The sequence below is a fragment of the Panulirus ornatus genome, chromosome 40 (genome assembly GCF_036320965.1).
Source record: "Panulirus ornatus isolate Po-2019 chromosome 40, ASM3632096v1, whole genome shotgun sequence".
NCBI classification, from domain to species: domain Eukaryota; kingdom Metazoa; phylum Arthropoda; class Malacostraca; order Decapoda; family Palinuridae; genus Panulirus; species Panulirus ornatus.
The window spans coordinates 3,966,415-3,986,590 of NC_092263.1; the positions used below are offsets into that span (position 1 = coordinate 3,966,415).

Consider the following 20,176-nt stretch of genomic DNA (forward strand, 5'->3'; position numbering starts at 1 on the left):
GTCCATAAAACGGACGTAGGTTTTATAAACAGAATATTACGACATTGGCAACAATGGACTCCTTAAGGCAGCGTCAGACTAGCTCTTTTTTATGTGAGTTTTCTGATGATTCGCCGATCTTTCACGAATCAGCGCCAATAACTTCTTGGCCCATCGAGCAATACGAAATGGCTGGTCTTCATCCCGCCAAACTTTTCCCTAATTTTCTAACTCGCGAATGTCAAGTCTCTCTTAATAAAATGTATAAACCTTCAAGATAATCAAATATTAATCTACATAACAGTTCTACTGCATTTTTGTTTACATTGTTTCAAGTTACCATAAACATCGAATCATAAACATCTTGTCACTTGTTTACCTTCATACCACAAGGCAAGATTTCGCCAATCTGAAATATGCCTTCTTAAGTATGTAAGACACCGTCGTTGTTTGGGGGGATAAGAGAGATCCTATAAGAATAACAGTTAATATAGATATAGTAGTCTAGTAATAGTGATATCGCTCTGAAAATAGTCGTCTCAACTCTCCTACGTTACGTATGTGATGTATATACTTTCACTTGCCCTTCACCTCAACCATATGCGCACCCAGATATCTATATTTAGCATGTCTGGCTTTTCTATGCTGTTTAATAGACAAAAGTAAAGTTACAGGAACCACAGCTTACTCGACAGTCAGCCAGAGGCATGTTGTTTGTTTATGTTGACAAAAAGGAAATGATTGGCAAGTTGGTTCTACTGGCATGTGTGAGAGAGCACACGAGAGAAAAAAAATTAATGTTAATCAGAAATGACGAAAGAAATGCTACTGTGACGCTGCCTAAGTAATGTAAAGTTGAAATAGTGTAGGATATTCGGTTTAGCACCTGTAGCTCAGTTAATTATACACTCGTAAAGAAGACAGGGCTTTGACGTAGGAGAGAAAGTGTAACGTTTAAAAACTCTTAAAATCAATAGTTGGCGTTTTAAGTGATGCTCTCGTGACACTCTCGTTGAAATCATGCAAAAAAAAAAAAAAGTAAGTGAACAGGAGAGATAACTACAACAGTAATGGAACCCAACATCGTTTTCTAATGTCTTCCCGTTTGATTCAAGTACACTAGTATAGCGGGCCCTCTTGCGAACGGGAAAGATAATTCATCTGGCGCTTGTTCGAATCCTGCAGAACTTAATTCGGGTTTTATGTCGATCTACAAAACGCAACAAGCTGTAACAAAACAAGAAAACTGGCCAGTTGACAGCATGAATGCCTCACTTCCTTTACATTTCATACACTCCAGTGAATGCCGCCATGCGTTTGTAATGTTATAATACTCCGACTTAATGCAAGTTCTACAACTGTATTAGGTTATTTCCGGCTCGAGTTAATGCTTACCACATCTATCCCATATAGGATAAGAGTCCTATGTTTCTAATAGACACCTGAACTCCATGTTTTCCTTTCCGTCCAAACGATACGAGGAGCACTGAGATAATTTTTCATGTGAATACGTAATAATATCAAGTACTACACAGAATCAGTCTTAAAACGATGAAAAATCATATTCTTTGGTTCCCACTTTGTTGAAATATCACTATGATTATGTAACCCCACTTCTCCCTTGTCTATCATGACCCTACCACTAACGAGTTAATTAAAACCCAAAGATGGTTTTATAGGGTAGTGAAGCAAAGTGCCATAGGCTTATATCATTCCTCAAAGTAGCAACAAAATTTTTTTTTTTTTTTTTTTTGCTTTGTCGCTGTCTCCCGCGTTTGCGAGGTAGCGCAAGGAAACAGACGAATGAAATGGCCCAACCCACCCCTATACACATGTATATACATACGTCCACACACGCAAATATACATACCTACACAGCTTTCCATGGTTTACCCCAGACGCTTCACATGCCTTGATTCAATCCACTGACAGCACGTCAACCCCGGTATACCACATTGATCCAATTCACTCTATTCCTTGCCCTCCTTTCACCCTCCTGCATGTTCAGGCCCCGATCACACAAAATCTTTTTCACTCCATCTTTCCACCTCCAATTTGGTCTCCCTCTTCTCCTCGTTCCCTCCACCTCCGACACATATATTCTCTTGGTCAATCTTTCCTCACTCATTCTCTCCATGTGCCCGAACCATTTCAAAACACCCTCTTCTGCTCTCTCAACCACGCTCTTTTTATTTCCACACATCTCTCTTACCCTTACGTTACTTACTCGATCAAACCACCTCACACCACACATTGTCCTCAAACATCTCATTTCCAGCACATCCATCCTCCTGCGCACAACTCTATCCATAGCCCACGCCTCGCAACCATACAACATTGTTGGAACCACTATTCCTTCAAATATACCCATTTTTGCTTTCCGAGATAATGTCCTCGACTTCCACACATTCTTCAAGGCTCCCAGAATTTTCGCCCCCTCCCCCACCCTATGATCCACTTCCGCTTGCATGGTTCCATCCGCTGCCAGATCCACTCCCAGATATCTAAAACACTTCACTTCCTCCAGTTTTTCTCCATTCAAACTCACCTCCCAATTGACTTGACCCTCAACCCTACTGTACCTAATAACCTTGCTCTTATTCACATTTACTCTTAACTTTCTTCTTTCACACACTTTACCAAACTCAGTCACCAGCTTCTGCAGTTTCTCACATGAATCAGCCACCATATAAGTGCCGTCTCTTTCCTAGACTTTTACCGGGACTGGCTTGGCTCTGGGTTATGGGTGAGGGACTGGCTTGGCTCTGGGTTATGGGTGATGGGCCATCTTGGCTCTGAGTATGGGTGATGGACTGGCTTGGCTCTAGGTTATGGGTGAAGGATTGGCTTGGCTCAAGGTTATGGGTGAGTGACTGGCTTGGCTCAAGGTTATGGGTGAGGGACTGGCTTGGCTCTGGGTGATGGACCTTCTTGGCTCTGGGTTATGGGTGAAGGACTGGCTTGGCTCTGGGTTATGGGTGATGGACCTTCTTGGCTCTGGATTATGAGTGAGGGACTGGCTTGGCTCTGGGTTATGGGTGAAGGACTGGCTTGGCTCTGGGTATGGGTGAGGGACTGGCTTGGCTCTGGGTTATGGGTGATGGACCTTCTTGGCTATGGGTTATGGGTGAGGGACTGGCTTGGCTCTGGGTTATGGGTGAGGGACTGGCTTGGCTCTGGGTTATGGGTGATGGACCTTCTTGACCCTGGTTTATGGGTAAGGGACTGGCTTGGCTCTGGGTTATGGGTAAGGGACTGGCTTGGCTCAAGGTTATGAGTGAGGGACTGACTTGGCTCTGGGTATGGGTGAGGGACTGGCTTGGCTCTGGGTTATGGGTGATGGACCTTCTTGACCCTGGGTTATGGGTAAGGGACTGGCTTGGCTCTGGGTTATGGGTAAGGGACTGGCTTGGCTCAAGGTTATGAGTGAGGGACTGGCTTGGCTCTGGGTATGGGTGAGAGACTGGCTTGGCTCTGGGTTATGGGTAAGGGACTGGCTTGGCTCAAGGTTATAGGTGAGGGACTGGCTTGGCTCTGGGTATGGGTGAGGGACTGGTTTGGCTCTGTGTTATGGGTGAGGGACTGGCTTGGCTCTGGGTTATGGGTGAGGGACTGGCTTGGCTCTGGGTTATGATTGAGGAACTGGCTTGGCTCTGGGTTATGATTGAGGGACTGGCTTGGCTCTGGGTTATATGTGAAGGACTGGCTTAGCTTCGGGATATGGTTAAGGAACTGGCTTGGCTCTGGATTATGGGTGAAGAAATGACATGACTCCGGGCTGGAGGTTATTGTAGGTCATATCTTGCATGGAAAAACGATCCAGATTTCTGCTACAGATACAGTAGGATAGGGGAAGTAGGAGAACTGGGTAAACAAACAGCACCCAACGCTATTATTGTGAGGATGCTGGTGTGTATATGTTGGCAGTTGATCAATAAGGCTTACCTTTCTCCCACAGACCACATCAACCATGTTCGGAAGATCGCAGGCATCCAACACGTTGGCATAGGCGCTGACTTCGACGGTGTCAACAAGTAAGTACTAAATTAACAGAGGAACTTAATTGTCCTAAGAAAAAATGTTAGAACCCCATGATCTTACTTTCCATAGAAAAAAAAAATGACCTATAATGAGATTTTGGGCTAAATTCAGTTTTCTAAGAAAATTGGCCAAGAAGACAGGTAAGGCCCAAAATCCTTTTGTTCCAGAATTAGAGTTTACCATTATGAAAAGCTTATTTACCATACTTAGCCTTAAATATTCTAAAAGAGCCGACAGGTAGCGAGTGATAATGAAATACATAATCCATGTAATCATCATAAAGCATGATAACAGCTTATTTGTCCTACAATAACATCTGGACCTAATGATCTCAATGACCATGAAAAATTGGACGTGATAAGATTTTAGAGCACATCTGCCTTTCCAAAAAGACCAAAAATGCAGATAAATATAGCTCAGGGCATTTTTAAAGTGAAAAAATCAGAATATCATGAATGAAGGGCTTCTTTATCAAAAATATCAGCTTTACATAACCTATTTTGCCCCCAAAGAATGACAAGCAGTAAATGATTATGAAAAACAGCCTTTTTGCTGTGGCTGTCCTAATATCAAAGGTAAATACTAGGTATTGGATATTCTCCATTATTGTTCATAAATTTATGATAATTAAATAGCCATAATTTTCTATATTTCCTCAAAGTAGAGTCAACTGATTAAAGAACCCCAGCCTCATTTAAGAGAAAAAAATACCACAGGTATATACCACCCAGCCTCGGTGGACAGCTTGATCATTGAATTTATAGTCCCAAAACAACATTTGGGCACCAGAATCTTATTCAATATGAAAATTATGACCTACAGTAGGATTCCAAAGCTTCTTGATTTTTTATGATGTAAACCTGGGTTTCAAAGCAAATCTAACTTTTTAAGAAAAATGGCTCAAAATACAGAGTATTTTTCTACCAAAAAACTTACTGGCTCATGCTTAGAGTATAACATGATGAAAGGCTTCTCAACCTTAGATATCACCCCATAACATTCAGAAATAATCCATAGAGCTGACATGTAGCAAATGATTACACTCATCCACTTCATTTAAGGACCATTGCATTTAGAATGATGTATTGAAAAAATCGATACAAACTTGAAAGAATATTTCTGGCATTCCTCTAAGGCAGCATCTATCATTATATCTCAAGCTAATATGATCATTGAGATAAATACACTTGTGAAGCAGCACTCTGCCATTTGACATATGAGGAGCTTTCATGTTAAAGTCTCAGAGGGAAATAGAATACTATTTGCCTGCACACTCATCAGTTCCTCTCTAATGAAGATTGTGCACATAAGAAAGGATTTGGCCCCACCTGAGTGAATTAAGCGACTGAGCCAAAGTTACACACAGGAAACTTTCCTTTTTAGCAGAAAGGTGCGAGTAAAAGTTTTAATCAAGTAATTTCCACTCACTTCTGGTAAGACGGAAGGGATTTTTCTTCCTAATACATTTATAGAGGATCAGCCAAATTTACCTATAAAGAGGCTTTGCAAATGGACATCAAAAATGACGGTACTTAATCGCTGAAGAGGGCTCAGTTTTGTAACATTAACACACACACGTGTTGCCTACTTGAAATTACTTGCATGGCACAGCATATATATATATATATATATATATATATATATATATATATTTTTTTTTTTTTTTTTTTTTTTTTATCGCCGTCTCCCGCGTTTGCGAGGTAGCGCAAGGAAACAGACGAAAGAAGTGGCCCAACCCCCCCCATACACATGTACATACACACGTCCACACACACAAATATACATACCTACACAGCTTTCCATGGTTTACCCCGGACGCTTCACATGCCTTGATTCAATCCACCGACAGCACGTCAACCCCTGTATACCACATCGCTCCAATTCACTCTATTCCTTGCCCTCCTTTCACCCTCCTGCATGTTCAGGCCCCGATCACACAAAATCTTTTTCACTCCATCTTTCCACCTCCAATTTGGTCTCCCTCTTCTCCTCGTTCCCTCCACCTCCGACACATATATCCTCTTGGTCAATCTTTCCTCACTCATTCTCTCCATGTGCCCAAACCATTTTAAAACACCCTCTTCTGCTCTCTCAACCACGCTCTTTTTATTTCCACACATCTCTCTTACCCTTACGTTACTTACTCGATCAAACCACCTCACACCACACATTGTCCTCAAACATCTCATTTCTAGCACATCCATCCTCCTGCGCACAACTCTATCCATAGCCCACGCCTCGCAACCATACAACATTGTTGGAACTACTATTCCTTCAAACATACCCATTTTTGCTTTCCGGGATAATGTTCTCGACTTCCACACATTTTTCAAGGCTCCCAAAATTTTCGCCCCCTCCCCCACCCTATGATCCACTTCCGCTTCCATGGTTCCATCCGCTGACAGATCCACTCCCAGATATCTAAAACACTTCACTTCCTCCAGTTTTTCACCATTCAAACTCACCTCCCAATTGACTTGACCCTCAACCCTACTGTACCTAATAACCTTGCTCTTATTCACATTTACTCTTAACTTTCTTCTTCCACACACTTTACCAAACTCCGTCACCAGCTTCTGCAGTTTCTCACATGAATCCGCCACCAGCGCTGTATCATCAGCGAACAACAACTGACTCACTTCCCAAGCTCTCTCATCCCCAACAGACTTCATACTTGCCCCTCTTTCCAAGACTCTTGCATTTACCTCCCTAACAACCCCATCCATAAACAAATTAAACAACCATGGAGACATCACACACCCCTGCCGCAAACCTACATTCACTGAGAACCAATCCCTTTCCTGGATTTGTATGTAGCATTTATGGATCTGGAGAAGGCATATGATAGAGTTGATAGAGATGCTCTGTGGAAGGTATTAAGAATATATGGTGTGGGAGGCAAGTTGTTAGAAGCAGTGAAAAGTTTTTATCGAGGATGTAAGGCATGTGTACGTGTAGGAAGAGAGGATATATATATATGTATATATATATATATATATATATATACCATGAACATCAGGAAAGTAAGAATATGTATAAATGTGTTTATCCACCTATCTAAATGCGTATCTCATCTACATCCATCTCTCTAGACATACAGAGAAATATACATACATGTCTACATACATAAATGATGGGTTATAGGTAGCAGCCACTCACGAAAGTACTAGCCCTGATTTAGTTGTGTTGAAGTGATGCCTAGAACCATCTTACACCCTTTGTTTCAGTCAGTTGTAGATGGCATCTTCCCAGGGAAGTACTACCTTCCTGGCTTAATTTCACCAAGTCTTCTGTGGGGAGAGTACCAAAGGCCTCCTGGCAGGCCAGGAATACACAATCCATCCACCTATACCTTCTTTCGCAGATACTGCTAACTTTCTCACAGAAATTCAACATATTTGGCTTATATCTCCCTCTGTTTCTGGATCCATTTGGTCTCCCACTGGAACAAGTAGCAGATCAGTGTCCCCTTCACTACCTTATATATGATACAATTAGCAAAACAATGTCCCTTTCAGTAAAAAGCATATGGTGCAAGAGCACTGTCATGAATCAAGAAATCTCATTCCCATTTTTCTGTACAAGGAGTTTAGTGTAGCTTGAAGTGATGATATTGAATGTCATGATGTTCCTTACACTCTTTTCCTTTTCACCATCTCTTCTCTCCCTCTCTTTCTTTTCCTCCAACTCCTTTTCTCATTTTCTCTGTGTCTTCCTCTATTTCTAACTCCTTCATCGCACATCTCTTATTGTGATTGTTGATCAAAATTTTGATTTCCTGTGAACTGCACAAGAGATAGACTTACCTTTTGTTTAGTTCTGTAGTACTCTGCATATTCCAATGTAAATGTAAAATTCTGTCATTCATATTAGATCTTTAGTATACATGGTTAATCTGTTTATGTAAAGCTAAAGACAAACTCCAAGCTATGATCAGGCTCTTCAGTAGTTACCTATGAAAAGCTGAATTTTTTATTTGAATCTTGGCTTTACATAAAGATGTTAATCTCTTTCCTAAATGCCTTATTGAGCCCACATTTTTCACTCTAAAATTGTGATGTGACCTTGTAACCTGCCTTTTACACTTGGCCTTGAATCTAACCTCAACATTTTTTTTAACCTCACCATTTACATTTCCTTATAATTCTTTTCTTTCTCTCCTCATGAGGTCTGCCTTACTCTTGCTTACATTGACTTATCTATCCCAACACTGTCTCATGTGTCTTCAAAGTATCCCAGTATTTCTCCTCTTCAATCTGTCTTCATCTCCCCATGATCTCTCTCTCTCTCTCTCTCTCTCTCTCTCTCTGTAACAGACAGCTTTTTCTATCTCTATTTCTCTCTCTTCCCCATCTACAGGCTACCAGAGGGGCTAGAAGATGTATCCAAGTACCCAAACCTCTTTGCTGAGCTGCTGGCTGACTCATCCTGGTCACTTGAGGACCTTAAGTTACTAGCTGGACAGAACCTGCTCAGAGTCATGAGGGAGGCTGAGAAGGTGAGGCACAGACAGAAAGACCCTGTCATTTCATAATGTAAATATATATATATATATATATATATATATATATATATATATATATATATTATTTTATTTATTTTGCTTTGTCGTTGTCTCCCGCGTTAGCGAGGTAGCGCAACCCACCCACATACACATGTATATACATACGCGTCCACACACGCAAATATACATACCTATACATCTCAACATATACATATATATACACACACAGACATATACATATATACACATGTACATAATTCATACTGTCTGCCTTTATTTATTCCCATCGCCACCCCGCCACACATGGAATAACCACCCCCTCCCCCCTCATGTGTGCGAGGTAGCGCTAGGAAAAGACAACAAAGGCCCCATTCGTTCACACTCAGTCTATAGCTGTCATGTAATAATGCACCGAAACCACAGCTCCCTTTCCACATCCAGGCCCTACACAACTTTCCATGGTTTACCCCAGACGCTTCACATGCCCTGGTTCAATCCATTGACAGCACATCGACCCCGGTATATCACATCGTTCCAATTCACTCTATTCCTTGCACGCCTCGCACCCTCCTGCATGTTCAGGCCACGATCACTCAAAATCTTTTTCACTCCATCTTTTCACCTCCAATTTGGTCTCCCACTTCTCCTCATTCCCTCCACCTCTGACACATATATTCTCTTGGTCAATCTTTCCTCACTCATTCTCTCCATGTGACCAAACCATTTGAAAACACCCTCTTCTGCTCTCTCAACCACACTCTTTTTATTTCCACACATCTCTCTTACCCTTACATCACTTACTCGATCAAACCACCTCACACCACATACTGTCCTCAAACATCTCATTTCCAGCACATCCACCCTCCTGCACACAGCTCTATCCATAGCCCACGCCTCGCAACCATACAACATTGTTGGAACCACTATTCCTTCAGACATACCCATTTTTGCTTTCCAAGATAATGTTCTCGACTTCCTAACATTCTTCAAGGCTCCCAGAATTTTCGCCCCCTCCCCCACCCTATGATTCACTTCCGCTTCCGTGGTTCCATCCGCTGCCAGATCCACTCCCAGATATCTAAAACACTTTACTTCCTCCAGTTTTTCTCCATTTAAACTTACCTCCCAATTGACTTGACCCTCAACCCTACTGTACCTGATAACCTTGCTCTTATTCACATTTACTCTTAACTTTCTTCTTTCACACACTTTACCAAACTCAGTCACCAGCTTCTGCAGTTTCTCACATGAATCAGCCACCAGCGCTGTATCATCAGCAAACAACAACTGACTCACTTCCCAAGCTCTCTCATCCACAACAGACTGCATACTTGCCCCTCTTTCCAAAACTCTTGCATTAACCTCCCTAACAACCCCATCCATAAACAAATTAAACAACATGGAGACATCACACACCCCTGCCGCAAACCTATATTCACTGAGAACCAATCACTTTCCTCTCTTCCTACACATACACATGCCTTACATCCTCGATAAAAACTTTTCACTGCTTCTAACAACTTGCCTCCCACACCATATATTCTTAATACCTTCCACAGAGCATCTCTGTCAACTCTATCATATGCCTTCTCCAGATCCATAAATGCTACATGCAAATCCATTTGCTTTTCTAAGTATTTCTCACATACATTCTTCTAAGCAAACACCTGATCCACACATCCTCTACCACTTCTGAAACCACACTGCTCTTCCCCAATCTGATGCTCTGTACATGCCTTCACCCTCTCAATCAATACCCTCCCATATAATTTACCAGGAATACTCACCAAACTTATACCTCTGTAATTAGTCTTAAAATCAGTTAAGAGACATTAGGTAGAAGTAGTTGTTAAGAACATTAGATTGGAGCCTCTGAAAACACTGTACTAGAGTTACAGTCTACCAGTGGCCTGTTAAGGGTGAGGCACTAAAGGCTAGAAAGTGGCACTAGAGTTCAACACTTATGGAGACTCTTCTGCTGTGGCCACCTCCTGGAGGGAGTTCCCATAGGGAATGGGCATTGAAGATATGGATAGATAGATAGCCTCACATCTATATAACATTGTTGGGACAACTATACCTTCAAACACACCTGTTTTTATCCTTCCAAATAATGACCTTTTTTTGCACATTCTTGAATACTTTGTCATCATGTCTTGCTGTTATCTGGCTTACCTTTGTACTGTTCTGTACTATACTTCAGCAGAGAGGACATTGTTACAAATCATCTGGTCCTCTGTTATCTGCCTTTCCTATGCATTTCCACATGCTAGCCTACTGCAGACAGCCTTATCATAGACTATATCTTTTGCTATCTGCCTTTCCCATGTCTGCCCTACTGGCTCCTTGCTGTGTCCATTTTCCTTGTGAATTCTTAGCTTCATAATCACCAATTCTTGGCAGGTACGTCTGGCCATGAGTCGGCAGAAAGTGGCACCCTATGAGGAGGAGGTACCCACATCGCAACTTGAAAACCTCACCACATGTAGCTACAAATTCACCAAAGACCCTGATGACTCCTAGGGTCATACAGAAAGTGAAGAGTACCATAGAAGAGGTAGGCATCCTTAGACATCCAAAGAGCTGCTCATCTGAAGACCTTCAACATTCTCGTTTAAGGGAAGGACATTTACCAATAACCAAGTCCCAACAAGAAAGTGTCATGCTAGTAGGTCCTAGCAGGATGAGTTTACCTAACAGCATCTCAGCTGAAGAAAGTCACTCATTACAAGGTTCCTACTGTCCCTACAAGATGTTGTTCACTAATAGGTCACATTTTTGACCTAACAGATGTTAATCACCTGTTTGCAGCTCCCTGCAATTTTCAGTGGGGAAAAGTCAACTACAAACAAATTGTAGTAGTATCCCATCAGAAAGAAATCACTAAAGTCAGAGCCCCAACATCCCAATGGAAGAGACTCAGTTAAAAGTACATCCCAGAGCTTTGAGAGGCAGCACAAGTCTCAACAGTAACATCCAAGAACTTTTCTTCTGTATCAATGATTGTGAAAGAGACTCAAATTTGGTTCCCTTGGCCTTAGTTCCTGCATGTCCAATACAGTTTTTTAAACAAGGTCATGCTGGAAGATAAAGAGATGATGTAGCTGGTTTCCATTTATAAACATTTCATATACTTGAATTTTAAGTTATAATTTCTTTTGGAAAAAACAAACTGATTGTCAAGTATTTTCATTTAAAATATACCTGAAAAATATGCACTGAAAATAGTAAATGTTATCAAACTGCATTAGTTGATTACTGGTTAAATCTTGAGTAAAGACCACTAGTAAAGAAATAAGGCTGTGTCCCGTTATTTCAACTCACACAAAAAAATCAGGGACTCTGTTACAGATTCAGATGATGCCCAGAGTCAAGAAGACATTGAACTTAAGTAATGATACAATCTGTAAAGCTATAGACAGAATTCTGGCAGTTCAGCTTGTTTCAAAATGTCATTGCCCACCATATAACTGTCTGACTGTGAAATACATGTTGATGTAGGATAACCTTGTGTCTCAAGATGCATGAATCACATTATAGTCAAACGCACAAAGAAAAAAGAAAATGACTATAATCTGTAGTAAAACAATCTATTTTGTGTCTGCAATTTGGAAAAATATTTCAATCTGCCCCGCTTATCATTTACATAATGATACATGTGTGTAACACTATCATTCCCTGTGTTAGATTTGCAACACAAGTGCTTGCTATTGGATAGGGAACATTGTTGTACATCAAGACAAGATATTTTCCATAATAACACCAAAGAAACAATTACAGTGTGTTATTTGTCTTCCTGGCAGTTGCAGCTATTGTGATACATCTTTCTTCCTTCAGGGTAATACATCTGTTGTGATATAACTTTTGTTTTCCTTCTCAGTAACACAGCTGTGATAAATATTTCATCTTCCTATACTATACAATTATTATGATACATCTTTTGTCTTCCTTTAGGGTAATTCATCTGCTTTCATATATTTTTTCTTCTTTCTCGGTAATCAAAAAGCTGTTGTCATACATCTTTTGTCTTCTTTCAGGGTATTACAGCTGTTGTGATACATCTTTTGTCTTCCTTCACAGTAATACAGCTGTTGAGATACATCTTTTGTCGCCCTTCAGGGTAATACAACTGTTGCGATCCATCTTTTATCTTAAACTTTTTCCTCAACTTATGCCAGAAACCTATTTATTAACCAAATCAAAAGAGTAGAATGAGCAGCTGATTTGGCCATGGGCCAGTTGCCCTGCTGGAATTCAAACGTTAACTACTTCACTTCCATAGGTGGAAATAAAAAAGTCTGAGACAACTAATCAAAGGAATTTCCAATATCACTTCTTTCATGTCTTCAGACATAATCAAACACCCTGTTTAACAATTTCATGGTTCTGAAGTTTCAAATATCTGTTCAGATATCTTTTGGACAGTGCATAGATACTAAAACTGTCCCTCATTTTTTGCTTGGAATTAAGCTATGTAAATTGCACAGAACTCTATTTTCTAGTGCCATTTACAGTGGTTTACATCAAAGATTGTGGTCAAGTGTGGGAATAGATATAAATACTAACAGTAAACCTGTGAGAGAGAGAGACAGACAGAGATACAGAAAGACTGTTAGAGGGAAAATGGATCTGCAAGGTGATTCAAAAATAGTGCATGAAATGTTTGCATGTGTTGTTGATATGCCTGAGGCAAATTTTAGCATTGTTCTCCTCCCATATACTTCTTCTGATGTAAAAATGTCAATATCCATCAGCTCAGAGAATGTTTTGAAGTGGGAGCATTTGATATACATTGAGATTTTCCATCAAGATTTTCCTCTCTAGAACTTCCTTCAGTTTATTTACAGAATAGAAATTTCTATTGTCCTTTTCATTTAATTTCTTCTTGCTCATGAGATATTGCTTTTTCTTTTACCTTGAATACAAACTGTTTGAAACTTTCAAAATCTAACAGACTTTTTTTATATTCAGAGTTCGTTGAGAAATCATCCATGTCATCCTGCCATGAATCCTCAATGACATTGTGCTATGAGTTCAACCTTAAGGTAAAGATCTTGAGGTTCTTCTTATTCATGAAAGCTTCTGATGATCTTAGACCTGAAGACAAAAGGACTTTGGATTCTACTCCTTCATGAAAAGCAATCAAACTACCAATGACCTTAGTCAAGGGGACATGGGCCCGGGATTCTTCTCTATAAAGAGCCATCAAGTTTCTGATGACCTCAATAAGTGGAAGAATGGTGTTGGATTCTTCTTTGTGAAAACTGCAAAGATCAGTCTTGGAACTGGTCTCTTTCTCATGTACATATTAATGACACTGATTATAAGAGTTGCCAGATGCCACCTGCTTGCAGTTATGCCACAAGTGAAAAGTCATCTTCGGCAAGACTGTATCATTGTCTCATAACAATGGGGAGTACAGTCTTACTGAAGAACTACAAAAGTTCCTGGAAAAGATATTGTGGAGTAACACCAGGACCTTTTATAAAAGGATGCCTTGGGCAAATATAGATAGATAGATACATAGGTAAAGTGTGTGGAAGAAGAAAGTTAAGAGTAAATGTGAATAAGAGCAAGGTTATTAGGTACAGTAGGGTTGAGGGTCAAGTCAATTGGGAGGTGAGTTTGAATGGAGAAAAACTGGAGGAAGTGAAGTGTTTTAGATATCTGGGAGTGGATCTGTCAGCGGATGGAACCATGGAAGCGGAAGTGGATCATAGGGTGGGGGAGGGGGCGAAAATTTTGGGAGCCTTGAAAAATGTGTGGAAGTCGAGAACATTATCCCGGAAAGCAAAAATGGGTATGTTTGAAGGAATAGTGGTTCCAACAATGTTGTATGGATGCGAGGCGTGGGCTATGGATAGAGTTGTGAGCAGGAGGATGGATGTGCTGGAAATGAGATGCTTGAGGACAATGTGTGGTGTGAGGTGGTTTGATCGAGTAAGTAACGTAAGGGTAAGAGAGATGTGTGGAAATAAAAAGAGCGTGGTTGAGAGAGCAGAAGAGGGTGTTTTAAAATGGTTTGGGCACATGGAGAGAATGAGTGAGGAAAGATTGACCAAGAGGATATATGTGTCGGAGGTGGAGGGAACGAGGAGAAGAGGGAGACCAAATTGGAGGTGGAAAGATGGAGTGAAAAAGATTTTGTGTGATCGGGGCCTGAACATGCAGGAGGGTGAAAGGAGGGCAAGGAATAGAGTGAATTGGAGCGATGTGGTATACAGGGGTTGACGTGCTGTCAGTGGATTGAATCAAGGCATGTGAAGCGTCCGGGGTAAACCATGGAAAGCTGTGTAGGTATGTATATTTGTGTGCGTGGACGTGTGTATGTACATGTGTATGGGGGGGGGTTGGGCCATTTCTTTCGTCTGTTTCCTTCCGCTACCTCGCAAACGCGGGAGACAGCGACAAAGTATAAAAAAAAAAAAAAAAAAAAAAAAAAAAAAAAAATAATAATAATAATAATAATAATAATAATAATAATAATAATAATGATAATAATAACAATAACAATAAAAATAACAATAATAATGATGGGGGATAGGGAAGAAAGAATACTTCTCACAAATTCCCCCTGTGTTGTAGAAGGCGACCAAAGGGGACGGGAGCAGTGGGCTAGAAACCCTCCCCTCCTTGTGTTAAATTTTCTAAAAGGGGAAACAGAAGAAGGAGTCACGTGGGGAGTGCTCATCCTCCTTGAAGGCTCAGATTGGGCTGTCTAAATGTGTGTGGATGTAACCAAGATGAGAAAAAAGGAGAGATAGGTAGTATGTTTCAGGAAAGGAACCTGGATGTTTTGGCTCTGAGTGAAATGAAGCTCAAGGATAAAGAAGAGTAGCTTGGTTATGTTTTGGGAGTAAAGTCAGGGGTTGGTGAGATGACAAGAGCAAGGGAAGGAGTAGCACTACTCCTGAAACAGGAGTTGTGGGAGTATGTAATAGAGTGTAAGAAAGTAAACTCTAAATTGATATGGGTAAAACTGAAAGTGGATGGAAAGAGATGGGTGATTATTGGTGCCTATCACCTGGGCATGAGAAGAAAGATCATGAGAGGCAAGAGGTTTGGGAGCAGCTAAGTGAGTGTGTTAGTAGTTTTGATGCAGGAGACCGGGTTATAGTGATGGGTGATTTGAATGCAAAGGTGATGGGTGATTTGAATGCAAAGGTGAGTAATGTGGCAGTTGAGGGAATAATTGGTGTACATGGGGTGTTCAGTGTTGTAAATGGAAATGGTGAAGACCTTGTAGATTTGTGTGCTGAAAAAGGACTGGTGATTGGGAATACCTGGTTTAAAAAGAGAAATATACATAAGTATACGTATGTAAGTAGGAGAGATGGCCAGAGAGCGTTATTGGATTTATGTATTAATTGATAGGCGCATGATTGGATGCTAATGTGCTGAGAGGTGCAACTGGAGGGATGTCTGATCATTACCTTGTGGAGGTGAAGGTAAAGATTTGTAGAGGTTTTCAGAAAAGAAGAGAGAATGTTGGGGTGAAGAGAGCAGTGAGAGTAAGTGAGCTTGGGGAAGAGAGTTGTGTGAGGAAGTACCAGGAGAGACTAAGGGAAGAATGGAAAAAGGTGAGAGCAAAGGACGCAAGGGGAGTGGGGGAGGAATGGGATGTATTTAGGGAAGCAGTGATGGCTTGAGCAAAAGATGCTTGTGAGAGGCGTGGGAGGTGGGCAGATTAGAAAGGGTAGCGAGTGGTGGGATGAAGAAGTAAGATTATTAGCGAAAGAGAAGAGAGTGGCATTTGGACAATTTTTGCAGGGAGAGAGTAAATGACTGGGAGATGTATAAAAGAAAGAGGCAGGAGGTCAAGAGAAAGGTGCAAGAGGTGAAAAAGTGGGCAAATGAGAGTTGGGGTGAGAGAGTATCATTAAATTTTAGGGAGAATAAAAAGATGTTTTGGAAGGAGGTAAATAAAGTGTGTAAGACAAGAGAGCAAATGGGAACATCGTTGAAGGGGGAGAATGGGGAGGTAATAGCAAGTAGTGGTGGTGTGCGAAGGAGATGGAGTGAGTATTTTGAAGGTTTGTTGAATGTGTTAGATGACAGAGTGGCAGATATAGGGTGTTTTGGTCGAGGTGGTGTGCAAAGTGAGAGGGTTAGGAAGAGTGATTTGGTAAATAGAGAAGAGGTAGTAAAAGCTTTGCGGAAGATGGAAGCCAGCAAGGCAGTGGGCTTGGATGGTATTTTAGTGGAATTTATTAAAAAAGGGGGTGACTGTGTTGTTGACTGGTTGGTAAGGATAATTAATGTACGTATGACTCATGGTAAGGTGCCTGAGGATTGGCAGAATGCATGCATAGTGCCATTGTACAAAGGCAAAGGGGATAAAGGTGAGTGCTCAAATTACAGAGGTATAAGTTTGTTGAGTATTCCTGGGATATTATATGGGAGGGTATTGATTTAGAGGGTGAAAGCATGTACAGAGCATCAGATTGGGGAAGAGCAGTGTGGTTTCAGAAGTGGTAGAGGATGTGTGGATCAGGTGTTTGCTTTGAAGAATGTATGTGAGAAATACTTAGAAAAACAAATGGATTTGTATGTAGCACTTATAGATCTGGAAAAGGCATATGATAGAGTTGATAGAGATGCTCTGTGGAAGGTATTAAGAATATATGGGATGGTAGGCAAGTTGTTAGAAGCAGTGAAAAGATTTTATCAAGGATGTAAGGCATGTGTACGAGTAGGAAGAGAGGAAAGTGATTGGTTCTCAGTGAATATCAGTTTGTGGCAGGGGTGCATGATGTCTCCATGGTTGTTTAATTCTTTTATGGATGGGGTTGTTAAGGAGATGAATGCAAGAGTTTTGGAGAAAGGGGCAAGTATGCAGTCCGTTGTGGATGAGAGGGCATGGGAAGTGAGTCAGTTGTTGTTCGCTGATGATACAGTGCTAGTGGCTGATTCGGGAGGGAAACTGCAGAAGCTGGTGACTGAGTTTGGTAAAGTGTGTGAAAGAAGAAAGCTGAGAGTAAATGTGAATAAGAGCAAGGATATTAAGTACAGTAGGGTTGAGGGACAAGTCAATTGGGAGGTAACTTTGAATGATGAAAAACTGGAGGAAGTGAAGTGTTTTAGATATCTGTGAGTGGATTTGGCAGCGGATGAAACCATGGAAGCGGAAGTGAGTCACAGGGTGGGGAAGGGGCGAAAGTTCTGGGAGCATTGAAAAATGTGTGGAAGGCAAAAACATTATCACGGAAAGCAAAAATGGGTATGTATGAAGGAATATTGGTACCAACAATGTTATATGGTTGCGAGGCATGGGGTACAGATAGAGTTAGACGGAGGAGGGTGGATGTTTTGGAGATGAAATGCTTGAGGACAATATGTGGTGTGAGATGGTTTGATCGAGTAAGTAATGAAAGGGTAAGAGAGATGTGTGATAATAAAAGGAGTGTGGTTGAGAGAGCAGAAGAGAGTGTTTTGAAATGGTTTGGTAACATGGAGCGAATGAGTGAGGAAAGATTGACCATGAGGATATATGTGTCAGAAGTGGAGGGAATGAGGAGAAGTGGGAGACCAAATTGGAGGTGGAGGGATGAAGTGAAAAAGATCTTGAGCGATCGGGGCCTGAACATGCAGGAGGGTGAAAGGCGTGCAAGGAATAGAGTGAATTGGAATGATGTGGTATACCAAGGTCGACGTGCTGTCAATGGATTGAACCAGGGCATGTGAAGCATCTGGGGTAAACCATGGAAAGTTTTGTGGGGCCTGGATGTGGAAAGGGAGCTGTGGTTTCGGTGCATTATACATGACAGCTAGAGGCTGAGTATGAACGAATGTGGCCTTTGTTGTCTTTTCCTAGCGCTACCTTGCATGCATGTGGGGTGAGGGGGGTGTCATTTCATGTGTGGCGGGGAGGCGATGGGAATGAATAAAGGCAGCAAATGTGAATCATGTACATGTGTATATACGTATATGTCTGTGTATGCATATATATGTATACATTGAAATGTATAAGTATGTATATATGCGTGTGTGGATGTGTATGTGTATACATGTGTTTGTGGGTGGGTTGGGCCATTCTTTCGTCTGTTTCCTTGCGCTGCCTCACTAACGCGGGAGACAGTGACAAAGTATAATGAATAATGAATGAATATACAATAATAATAATAATAGCCATTAAGTAGAAATAGCGATCAGGTATTGCTGTAGCTTGGTATCAAATATACTAACCAGTGTACTGTCATTGGAAATGATGAGGTCAGGTATACCTAAAGTACCTACGATTGAAATTATGAATTATACAACCCTATACACATTTCTGGAGTTCCTTTTGCTTCAAGGCTCCATGCTACTCAGAAACAAGAAAGTGATGGGTCTCTTTGAAATGAGAAATTTTTGAATGAGACTTACTCTGTACTCCTTTACATGTATTGAGAATAATAAAACCTCAATAAGGGTGACTTTTCTCATGGTTCTGGAAGAGTTCAGCAATGCCTACACAAGACAAGACAGGACAATCTGTGAATAAGTGAGGTGCCAATAAAAAGACTTAAACAGTAAATGGCCAACTAGGATCATACTCAAAGGTAGTTCAAAATATTACAGGATACCTGAAGTCATCCATGGGGCCTATCTCTTAACCTTGCCTTACTATCATAAATCTTTTTAAACTTCTGTATACACTATTCCCTTGATTATTTAGCATATATGGGGCTTAAACCTTTTCAGCTTAAGAAGATTTTCCAAATTATTGTAAATACCTCTAAGATATGGGCAAGTACTGAAATATCCATAATATATGAGTAAGTACTGAAATGATAATGGAAATTCTTATGATACTGAAAACAGAGTTACATTAGGTACTCACCAACATCTAAGGGTGTTTTGAAGTAGTTGCAGAGGTGCAGAGGGTGGTAGTGGTGCAGGGTGCATGAGGCAATGTGTAGGGAGCTCTACACTCATTGTTTAACACAGTTTAAAATGCGCATCCTAGACTGTATGTAAAATATATCACTTATTACTACTGTATTTACTGTTTCACTTCATTAGAGTCACTAACATCTATGTGGTGGAGCACTTTCAATTTTTTTTTCACTCTCAAGCTCTTCACATTGGCCACCTCCCTACTAGAGTAATTACAGGAACTTGATGGTTGTGAGTAGCTTGTCTTAGATGTCGTAAGCTTGTTAAACCACATAAAACATGAAAATACATAACGATGGGAGAGAATACCACCACCACCACTCCTCCACCTGTGGTGAGAGCCATGCGGTAACTAACAATATCATGCTATTGAGCTCACTTCTTGGAGTAGCACTGTGTTGCCATGTATTTCCCAATAACAGTCAGTCAGAGCTATGTTGAGTTAAATTACAAGTCACTGAATGCCGAGTTATCAAGGGTTTTCTGTACAGTCTCAATTCAGTAACGTGACCATTCTATGAAAGTAAGGCCATATAAGAATGGTGAAGATCTGCAAGAGTAAGGTTGAGGATATGATGGCAGAGCATGAAAATACAGATGCTTTCTGTAAATGAGTTTTGAGAGGCATTTCAGATGATTTCTCAAAATGAATGAAGCCCACATGAAATGGATGCCTTATGTATTATCATCTTTATAATATTGCACCAGGATCCATTTCTCAGTGATCCAGGGGATCACACAGCTTCAAGGCTGTGTTACACTCAGTAGCAAGAA

The 20,176-nt window shown here is 40.9% G+C and overlaps 1 protein-coding gene across 1 annotated transcript in view; it reads left to right on the forward strand.

Moving 5' to 3' along the window:
• The window catches only part of LOC139761499 (dipeptidase 1-like), a 46,325-nt gene extending 33,571 nt beyond the window's left edge, over nucleotides 1–12,754 (forward strand). The window contains exons 9-11 of the mRNA XM_071685763.1: nucleotides 3,938–4,013; nucleotides 8,380–8,518; nucleotides 10,928–12,754. Of these exons, the coding sequence (XP_071541864.1) occupies nucleotides 3,938–4,013; nucleotides 8,380–8,518; nucleotides 10,928–11,047 (335 nt within the window). The 3' untranslated portion in view covers nucleotides 11,048–12,754. The remainder of the gene's footprint in view (nucleotides 1–3,937; nucleotides 4,014–8,379; nucleotides 8,519–10,927) is intronic.
• Nucleotides 12,755–20,176: the final 7,422 nt, after the last annotated feature.